General features: G+C 36.3%; 1 protein-coding gene across 1 annotated transcript in view; it reads left to right on the forward strand.

The window, feature by feature from the left end:
• Positions 1–8,315, forward strand: part of LOC106720971 (transcription factor hamlet) — a 68,671-nt gene extending 60,356 nt beyond the window's left edge. Inside the window, exon 3 of the mRNA XM_014515779.2 lies at positions 6,203–8,315. Within this exon, the coding sequence (XP_014371265.2) occupies positions 6,223–7,008 (786 nt within the window). The 5' untranslated portion in view covers positions 6,203–6,222 and the 3' untranslated portion in view covers positions 7,009–8,315. The remainder of the gene's footprint in view (positions 1–6,202) is intronic.
• Positions 8,316–11,773: the final 3,458 nt, after the last annotated feature.

The raw sequence follows: 11,773 nt of genomic DNA on the forward strand, positions 1-11,773 counted from the left end.
TACGTAAGGCTCGTGCGTTGGCGGGAATCGTGTCGGGATTTCACTAGTCAAGATTATTATGGCGCTGGTATGCCGCCGCAGCTAGGATATCGCCTTACAAACAACCTGTCCCTACGTAAAATACTATCGAAATGTTAGTAAGGTGCTTAATACTCATTTTACAATGCACTGCGCGTAAAATAATATAGGTAGACTAGATAAAATAAAAGGTTGATAGAAGTAAACTTTGCCATCGAAATTTAGTTAATTTTTCACAAATGCGTAACTTTAACACTGCGAAATAATTCTCACAAAATTATGAATTAACAAATTTTATGCAATATAATTAACTTTAGTGACACTTTTCGTCAAATTTGTTTGATTAAGATTCATAAAAGGAATACGTTAAATTTTCCAAAAAATTTGGTCACTTATCAGGCGCTCTACTTCTAGCTATTTGTACTAGGCTATCATATCTCAATGCAGCTACGGTCGTCACCCTGCGCGGCTTGTCCCGCAACGTCCGCCGCAATCAGAGCCCCATGCATCATTTTAATACTGGCCATGTCACCGCAAATCCGAATCACCAATGCAAATGAAACGAAGCGAGTTTGCAGAGTTCGCTCTAATGGCGAACTATAAATTATAAGACGTAGAATTTTGTTATCTACCTGCGCTACGATACACAATTTCGTGGAGATTATATGCTGTATGCATAATCGAATAGCATTATATTGGTTTTGTAATAATTTGAATCGTTAATCTTTATTACAGGGACAATATAATTAAGATTTTAATAATAACATCAGATTGGTTCGGTCCTAATATGGTGCGTGTGATAAAAATAACTATAGTTTCGTAAAAGATTATATTTGGCCAATAAATTCGATATGAAATACATATGTGACGCATGCTAAGGACAGTATAATAATTTGATATAGATTTTTTGAATAAACCGGGTGAAAAGACAATACCTAAAGTATTTAGTCATGCTTTTAATCTCAAGGGAAGTTACCTACTGCTTTTTAACGGCCATTAAACGATTTATGGAAACTTATGTTTAAAGGATTCGATAAGTTTAACATAATTATTTTGTTTACGACATTCAAAGAGCTGGATATAAGACAATAATTACGCTAAAACGATCTCGTTATCAAAAAATTGGGTCAACATCAAAGATACGCGACTCATACGTAACCAAATGTACCAATAACCGTTCAATTAAATCACTTGGTACACTTAACGTATTGCAAAATGATCTGGTTTAATAAAAAAAGCGCAAATTTCCGGCGTTTCCCACAAGGCGTCGCCCCGGTTCCCACATACGATTACTTTTTATTTTCAACTTTGTCGCAGTCGGCGCGCATGCGTCGCAAATCTGACAGCGATTGGTTGGAATCTATCGCAATGTATCTTAAAATGTTCATACTTGAATACTTCGGATTCTGTAGATATTAGCCCATAAAGGAACTCTCTCATAACGTTAAGATTATATATATTTTTCTATTATCTAAATAAATATTTTTAAATGTACTGCAATATCCTTTAAAAAGTTACAATTCTTAAAACAGATCTTAAATATGTGGTTTGGATATGTGGTCTATGTTATCATTATTAATAAATTAAAAATTAAATTAATTAGTTTTCCTGCACGGCAATTACAAAACTGCACTCTTTGGACCGTATTTGATGGTATTAAAACTCAGCTTACACTAAGAAAATATTACAACATTTAAACTTCTAGCTTGTAAAATAAAGGTCGATAATATGGAATAAAAAAATTAATTTACAATTAATTGTAGGGAATCTGATCGACCAATTAATCCATCTGTTGCAAATATTAAACTGCGATAATTTTTTAATTATTATAAAGTAAAATCAAGGCACGATCACGTGAGATTAAAGATTCCTCTTAACGCTCGACAGATCTCGGCCGCTCTGTATTACTGTCACGTTCATATGTGGCACAGATTCCAGAGTAATATGTACTCACATCACACAACTTGAAGTTCCTTCACTATACAACATATCTTCGATATATTTTAGATACATATATGGATAAACATATTTTGTATTATCTGTCGCGACTTCATCCGTGCCGAATTAAAAAATGTATATATTTATTTGTATATTTATTAGTAGCCTGTGTTCTTTCAGATTTTGTTCTATATCCAAGACAAATTTTATCAAGATCCGTTGAGCCGCTCTGGAGATACCATCTAACCAACATCCATCCATATATCAAAACCTTTGCATTTGTAATATTAGTAAGATTTGAAATTAACTTTTCGTATTTAGTATTGCCTTTTTTGCGTCATACAATTTTCTCTTTATTACATCTTAACTATAACATGCTATTTAAGTAAAAACTTCGACCATGTTTTGAAGGATTTATCAATGTAGTTTTTATATAATTACATTACTTACTTTACCGTAATAATTTAGCATTGATCGTGAGATCGTTTAGAGCCTTTTATCGAGGTTCTTTTTTACGGCAATCGATCGTTGGAGTCGGCATAAAACATCGAATAACGTCATCGATATATCTAAAGCACAACTCCATATATCTAGAGTTCATACATCGTAGAGTAATTTCATATCTCGTCATAAGGCGATCGGCGCGACATGTTACCTAAAATAGTGTTGTGAAATAAATCAAAGATCGTCGATGTCGATATGCTGCGGTTTAAAAAAAATGGCGCGTGTGAATCTGCTCCGGTTGTGATCTTATGAGAGAATATACGGTATGTCAGTTATTTACACATATGACATATGAGGCCCGGCTGATATTTAGTTAGGCTTCTGTAATGCCTTCATAACTGACGACTGCCACTCACTTGTAGTAACATAATTTTAAAAATATAGAAACTCTTATCCCAATATTATTAAAGTTACGGTAGTGGTGTGATTATCGGTAGCTTTTCATTTAATAATCCTCAGACGAATACCAGACGACGTTTACTAAGTAGGTACTCGTATTAACACAGATTCGTGATTGTTTCTTTTACCTTGATAACTAACTTTCCATATAACTTTTTCATGAATGTTAACAATTTGAAAATTCATAAATAATTTATGAGCGCTATTAATTTAATATAACTTGGTGCCGTTAACAGCTATATTATTTTGCTGTAATTAACTGTTATCGATCAAGTATCGACCATCACACTTTAAGCTTTTTATATCGTCAAGATCGTTCATTAACAACATTAAATATTTATTTAAACACAAAAAAATTTTCGACAATTTTTTTCCAAATTCACTCTTAATGTATTATTATTCTTTCTTATTTGTAGGTCTACTGAGTGCGTTTATTAAACGAGATTTACGATATGTAGGTTTAGTACATGGCTTAACTAGTCGCCGAAAGCAATATTCTTGTACTTGTGTCCCGGTAATGGAAAGTCACTGTAATGGTTGTTGTGTACCTTTGGTAGCGTTGCAAATTGCAGCGCAAAGCACCTCCCATATGTTACGCATTGGTAACCAAGCGGCACACACTGCATTGGCCGCATGCTGAATTAGTGTGGCCCACGAGCGTAAACAATGCTATCTTTATATACCTATATATACATTACAAATCGTAGGTTTCTGAGACCAAAATCCTCATATAAAATATCTCATCCCTCTTATTATTTTAACAAAACAGTGATAATAATATGTTTTATACAGGGATTTCGGTCTCAGAAACCAACAATACTTGTTAACCTATCTATTATTTAACATAAGTCGTAAAGTTATTGAAATATATATTCTTCAAAGACAAATTACCTTACAATATCGCTGGCTTTAAACACCTCACCGCTAATATCATATATATTGCACATTATTTGATGTCAAATACGACAACGAATCTCCAACACTTTATCATGCATTGACTTATAACGATAAGCTATGTCCGCTACGGTGAATTACGGTAATTTATTACCATCGAGTTTACATAACAAACCTGCAGAACGAGTCGAAGCGCTTATTCGAAATGCATAAAAGTCGACAAAAGTTTACAAGACATACGATTCGAGTGGTGTCCGTGGTAGGGGCTGTGAACGAATAAGCGATTCAAATGCTAATATATCACAAGGCGGCGTGGCGTGATGCCGCTCATTGGCTACGCTATTCCATTAACATACATAACATTGGTCGCCCCGCCCACCACTGCACGTCACGCCGCTTCCGAACGTTAATTACCAGTAATTAGCGGATCGTGACTCGAGTCGTGATGGACTCACAAATATGCAATAACCACTCGATGAACATAACGCAACCTTATGTGTACGCTCTATGGATTCAATTAACTGCATCGATAACACAAGAATTCAAATCGATAACCACTTAAGAATCGATATAAATTACACCTCAACGCACATAGAAAGTCTAAATAGATATAAAACTCAAAACATTAATTGCAAAAAGATTGATGTGTAGTTAAAAGAAATTTTTACATCACAGAAAAATCTTCAATTTTGTTTTATGATTCCATAAGATTTTATGTTGATATTACATCATTTACATTTACACAGTTAACCTTTGAACTTGCTACAGATTTCGGATTTTTTAAATTTTTCGTAAAATAAGCCAAATTGTCTAAAATCTCCAGATAGCCATAGAATGTTTATAGAATATTTAGATTTTCAAACGTATTACTTTATTACATAAAAACTTGACTTACTAAGGAAAGGTAGAACAAGTTGTCGACTGTTTTCCAATAACAGGCTCGCCCTTCATCAATCCATTTATTCACAGCAATCACAAATTAGTTCTTAGTAATGTATCATTACTAAGCACGAATTTCTAGCAGTGCCGGATACTGGCGTCTGGCTTTAGTAACAAATCATAAACAAACTGCTCGGGGCTCACGAGCTCACCAAATAAGGTACTTAGGATGTCGATGTTCGGTTTTACAAAGGATTTATGTCGGCTGCTTTTGGCGCAAATTAACCGAGTGTCAAGTTGTAGGCGTGACCAAACTAATTTGTAACAGCACTCCTATACCAATGTTTTTCTTTTTAACTTCTACTTGTATATAAATTGGAAATTATGAAATGTAAAAAACGTTAGAATTAATTTCACACTCTTTTCGTATGATTTAAGGCACCAAAATGTCGTCAATTATCCATTGTATCCGGTTCATGGTATCACATATTACTTACAATATTTGATTTAACTCGTCTATAGATGAAAAAAACAACAAAAAAACATTTCTTTCTTTTCTGAACAAACATTATTTGCTACCAGTATTAATCACGAGACGTAGTCGTATCGATCTGTCAAAATTATTGTGCTATAATGATATTGTAAGACAATACAAATTCATACTTGGCGTTATCGTCGACGAAATCTTGAATGGACAGACAGCACTGGCGGCCGAAATGTGCGTGGAGATACGTGGGTGATGCACGCAGCGATCAATCATACCAAATGGAGTTGTCCAATCGAGCGTAGCAACCGTACTATCGTACCTCTTCTTAATATTTTTTGTAATACCCTCAAGTGTCGTAACCTGATAACGTGAAAGAGAAGCTATAATTTGTATTTCGATCTTCAAAGAAATTTTTAATTGTATGACTTTATAAAATAAAACATTAGTACCTATTACCGAATTTTTGTTACGTTTATAAGTAACTTGACAAGAAAGTCTTCTTAAACATGAGCTATCTTGAACTAGTCAGTAAAGAGAACTTTTGATTTGAACTTAATATGATCATATGAAAGAATTTCGTGTCGATAATTTTGAAACATGACAAAATCGACTTCGAATTAAGTACGGGACCGCTCTACAAGAGATTAAAGCTGTCACTACAGATAATGCACAGCGTCTGTAAGGAAACTTGTTCACGCGTAATATGTATTTACGGAATAATAAAGCAGCCAATAAAATTATGTCAATAATTAATTGAAAAAACGTCGTGGATTCGGTACCAAGCGGTCCAGATTGCGATGTCGCAAGCCAGTGGGCGTGTGCGGCGCGTAGGAGCTGGCATCGATCACGATGGTCACCCTGCCACTGCTCGCCTTATTTCGCAATTACTGTATAACTTTTAGCGTACCGACGATCGATATCGAATAACCCAAAACAGATGACAGCTCGAATTTCTTAATAAAACTAATTGGCTGTCTTTATTATTCAATGTACATAGATGTAAGCAATTTCATTAATTATGTATGCAATTTCATTATGTGTGAAAAATAAAATATCGATCATGTAATCTTTTTTTTGTTGCAGGTCGGTGGCGCACGAGCCCGATGAGCGCGTGCGCGGCGGCCGCCATGCGCGAAAAACACGCGGCGCCGCGCCGCCTCGCATCCCCGCCCTCTTCGCCGCACGACACGCACCCCAGCCCCCTCGGCTCCCCGCGCGCCGACGAGCCGCTCGACCTGAGAGTCACCCACAAGCGGCCGCAACGGCTCGAGGATGAGAACTGCAACCTAATAGTGCCCTCGCCGCCGCCGCACCCGACGCACCCGACGCATCCGGCCCACCCCGCGCACCCGGCACTGCTACAGTTCTGTCGACGACTGCCGCTAGCTTTACCGGCCTCCTTCGGCCGCTATCCTTTCCTCCCGGCCGCCGCGGCAACCCTCCTGGCCCCCGGAGCACCGCGGCCTCCGCCAGTACCGCCGAACCCCGGAGTCAACAGAGCTCGTGATCGGTACACGTGCTCATACTGTGGCAAAGCGTTCCCGCGCAGTGCAAACCTAACCAGACATTTACGGACGCACACGGGCGAACAGCCCTACCGCTGTAAATACTGTGAACGTTCCTTCTCCATTTCGTCGAATCTCCAGAGACACGTGAGAAATATTCATAATAAAGAGCGACCGTTCAGATGTCGTCACTGCGACCGTTGCTTCGGGCAGCAGACTAACCTAGATAGGCACCTGAAGAAACACGAGGCGGAAAATGGAGATGACGGCCGTCGAAGATCGCCGGAGGAGACGTACTTCGAGGAAATTAGATCGTTCATGGGGCGCGTGGCCCCGGCGCGCCGCGCAGCAGCGGCAGCTGCCACCGGTCTCGACCACACCTGATAGTGGCCGACGTTAAGCTAATTCGCCGTTGCAATTATCTGGTCGAAGCATCCAAATGACTTTCATGTATAAATATAACTGTACCTTGTACTATGTATGACATTTTCGATCGGTATGAAGCGCCAATGAAACTATTATGCTATCTAGTTATACCTCTACCTTACTATTATTAAATGAATGAACCTGTTCTGTATTTTAATAAAAACATATGTATATACATACGTCTTTATTGTTACCGAGTCCACTAGATTTACCTCTAGTTCTTGGCGAAATCTAGTTATAGGGGCTACTCGCCACCGTGTCGTACGGTAGCTTGATTGATGTATTAACGAAGTGATAACGTGTCGCGTACGTAATGTAAATATAAGATTGTGCAAAATAGTTTAGTTCCGTACCGAATTTTCCTCTACCGATATAAGTTATATTAGAATAACGGATAATATATTCCTTATGCATCGTTGACATGCGTGTCAAACCATGCTAAGGCCAATTTAACACAAGGCTACGCAAATTTCGGATACTGTTGTTCGATCCTTTCGTCGCAATATCTCATAACGCGCTGTCCTTTTACACAACATTGAATCGTCGAACCTAGTTCGGTTCGAAATATTTGTATGAGATTAGTTGGTATACTTTATGTCCGATAGGGGCGCTGCACAAATTCAAATTACAAATTTTGTCGATGACGTTACGAAAACGTTCTCACGAATATTCGTGATAAGCCTGCAGTTAGCGAGCTTCTGGCTTCGGCGACGAAAGAGCAAAATGTTAGCGACGCGTGCCTTAGTACGGACCTCTATGAGATTGTATTGCGTAAGTCGCTTAGAGACTAAAATTGCCGAGTATCGGATATTTGCATAACCTTGTGTATAAAGGGCCTTTAGTGTTCCGAGAGTGTTCGCTACTTTAGATTTACAATTTTTTATGTATTGTATGAATGTAAGTTGACTTCTTGTACTATTTTTTGTATAAAATTTGCTTTTTCGATGTAAAATATTTAGTAATGTAGTCTGAAAGGAATCGCCGGTTACCAATAAATATTTTTAATTTGTTGCTTATTGATGATATTATGAATATATTTTAATGAAATGTTAGACAATTTGTTTAAAAATGATTGGATATCTTTAAAGATTATTATAGAGTGTGTTTCGTAAATTATTTAGTTTTATTGCTTCATTACGCAGAAGAGAATGCGAGGGACTCTGTCTAACTCGCAATTGTTAAGTTTCCAAATATTACGCAAAACAAATATGTATATACAAGTTTGAGATTTTAAATTAGATTTTATATGAAAATGTATGAACAGCAAGTTCGAAAAAAAGATGTTAAAATTGAAGCTCTAAATTAAGTTACATAATATCTGTGATTTTATTTATTACTTGGCTGCAATATAAATCCATAACAATCTATTAAGCCTAAAAATCTTACAAAGAACTATTCTAAACGTTCCTTTAGGAATAGATAGATCTCTGGTACTGTTGCTACGAGTATAATAGTAAATTATGGACTCAAATCATCTTAACCACGGATCACCTTATTTGGTACTACTGAGAAAAAGATAATCTAATAAATAATTTAATTTACACTATAACATATTTTATATTTGTGTTTCAATAAAGTCAATTTACATAAATTATTCATTAATCATTTGATATCACACTATCTTATCCGCTTTTATATATAAAACCTACTAAAAGTAATCAAGTAAAATAAGGAACATAAAAAGAATAAAACTAGCAATGACTTGTCCATGACTTTATCTGTTATATACTCGTACCAAATAATACTATGAAATGATTAAGAGATGCTATTTAACTTATCACTAGATTTAAATGAAGATAGAGATTATTATTACCTTGTCGTTTTGTACTTTTGATACCTATTAGTTGTTCAAAGGTCACCGATTACCTTGTCAAAATAAATTAAATATTATGAAATTTCTTATGTCTTTCTTTTGCCCGTTTTCTTTAGCATTAATATGAATAACTACAATAACAACTAGATAAAAACGCCTGCGCTCACGTATACTTTAACCGGTGACGGTACCGACTAGTTTCGAACCCATCGGGGGCTCTTCCTCAGGGTGAATGGTAATGAGTTATTCCGCCTATGAGGCCCTACTCTCACTGGTACAGTAGTGAGTACATCCTGAAGTGGAGCCCCCGATGGACTTGAAGTCTTTTTTATCTAGTCATAATAAAGTCACACGAAAATTTAACCAGTTTTACTATATTAAGACCAATAAATAACGTTTTCCTTGAGCAATAAAATGTTTACTCGTTTATTATTTTCATATCTCTTTTTCCTCAATCGAAAAGATAGAAGCAAAAATGTTTACACACAACAGAGGTCATAAAACAGGCATTAAAAAGTGGATTGAATTGTCAATATAAATCAAACATTTTTTGTTCGCACCAGGTGTATTACAAAACACATAAACTATACGCCATCTTGTCATTCATAACACAGGTGTTGGAACCATAATACATAGAATGGTTAGCTGCACATAAATTCAAAGGCATAACAACGATAATAAGATAGATAAAAGATAAAACACAATATGTAACAACTCACGATACCATAAACGCAACGCTTATTGATATAAACACGAATGAGGTCTAATTCAAATGGTATTCAAATGGTACGCCATTTTGGAATCGAAGGGCGCCGGGGACAGGCCGGGGCGGGGGCGGGGACGTGCGTTGTTGCGCAGCCTCGTGAACGTTTACGATACGATTATACTTTATTGCCATTAATTTGCGACAAACGAAACCGCCCAGAAACATCGAGACGGCCATATTGGAGAAACACAAAATTATTAAACTAATTGACCGTTGTACCTAGTAAAAACTAGGAACTATGTAATTCGCCACTTAATTTGTAACTTTTTTTTTAATTTAACAATAGACCAAAACCAGTAAGAATGAAATAAATTACCTATTGTGATCATCCTATTACTATGACATTACAGCTGACATTACTGTCAGTTTATTCGGTTACGATTACGGCTTTTTACACAACATTAAATTTAATATCCAAAAAGCTTGGTAAAAGAGGTGCTGTGATTTCAGATTATGATGCTAACTACATTGAGACAAATGAGACGATAAGTTTCAAGAACTGCGATATCTATCTCTATCTATCCACATTTGGTTTACAATAAGATTCTGTTAACGACTAGAAAAAGCTCCTGCGACCATTACACAGAAGAATAATATCTATATATGAATTATTTCTCGATAACAGTAGCAATAAAAACTTCGAGTCAATAAATTCCTACGCAAATAATCTAGTATAGATCTAGGTCCAGCGCAATGTAACTATGGCTATCATTCCGAATGCGACTTTAACGGAATCACTGTTTGCGGAGTGGGCCAAGTCACAAGCGCTGAGCATTACCGATCATTCAATACATTATTTAACGAAAAAATATAAGATAATTAAGTTTTTTTTCCGGACTTTTGAATCCATTATATGACGTGTATAATAAAAAGGAAAATCTAACTGCTGTCAGGGTATCTTTTACTACGATGATCCAAATATAGTTTCAATTAATTAAATCCATGGACAATGGACTTACACAAGGTTAAAATATGATTAACACTTTTAAACCTCTAAAAATGGGTTTATAATCTGTAAGGAAATGTATGGATGTAATATTTGGGTATCGAACAAAGATTAAATCGGTATTAATCTTCAAATTCATTCATTACATTGTCATAAGACTGGTGTATCCCCGTATACTGTTCAAAATGCAAATATTACATAACTGCAATACGTCGTGTTCAGTATCTGTATCACCGCAATCCTCAAAGCGAAAGTTAATGTTAGGCACGAAAAGCTTATAGCTTGCGACGTCAGAAGTAGCAGCAGGGTGGGGCCGGTTGCACAACGATGACACGGCGCAGGCGCGGGCCGTGCGCGGGAGGGGCGCGGGCACCTTGTTAGCGGCGCGTGCGCAGCCGCCGCGTTGCGTTACATTATTTATTGCTTATTGAAAAACTGACGGTCGCCCGCGCAAAATTAGAACTTTTGTGGTCTGCACTGTTGCTAACTTTTTTTAAGTACCAATTTTTGCAACGTCGTAAAAGTTATGTGGCAATCTAATGGCAAATTATTGTTACACAAAACATAAATGCAATATGTCTATATCCTGATAAGAAATGGGAGATGGAAACAAAAAAATGAAAGTGGCTGTTGAAATAATCGTTGTAGCAGGTTTTTTCTCACGAAAAACACATTTAGATGAAAATGATAAATGAGCTTAATATTTTAACCTAAATTGATAAAAAAATTAAGGTATACCCTCGGTAGTTTGAACACAGACAAATTAGTGAATACATTTAATGCATATCGGCCACAATAACGAGATCCTTTCTGTGCGACATCTATTTACTTCTCAATTTAAAAGATGATTTCCTTTTTGTAATATAGAATTTATATAATATCGAGATGGATCTTGTCCTTGGCTAACAGCCATCAAATATACACCACAAATACGAGGGTAGAAAATTATATTCTCTTCATATTACCAAGTAATATTGCAGTATATCTATTGGTATTTTTATTGCTGATAGCCTGAGGCCTTAGGGCTTTCACAGATTCATGGAATCGAAAGGTAACCGACCGCATGGATACATAAACCGTTGTTACAATCAATGTACAGTGCAGAAAAGTTTAGATTACTTCTTAGTCTGATAAACCTAATTCCTTAACGTTTCCATTAATTCTAAGCCAGAGACAGTTTGTGTACGGAAAAAAAGTT

The sequence above is a fragment of the Papilio machaon genome, chromosome 15, assembly GCF_912999745.1.
Source record: "Papilio machaon chromosome 15, ilPapMach1.1, whole genome shotgun sequence".
In the NCBI taxonomy this organism is placed as follows: Eukaryota; Metazoa; Arthropoda; class Insecta; order Lepidoptera; family Papilionidae; genus Papilio; species Papilio machaon.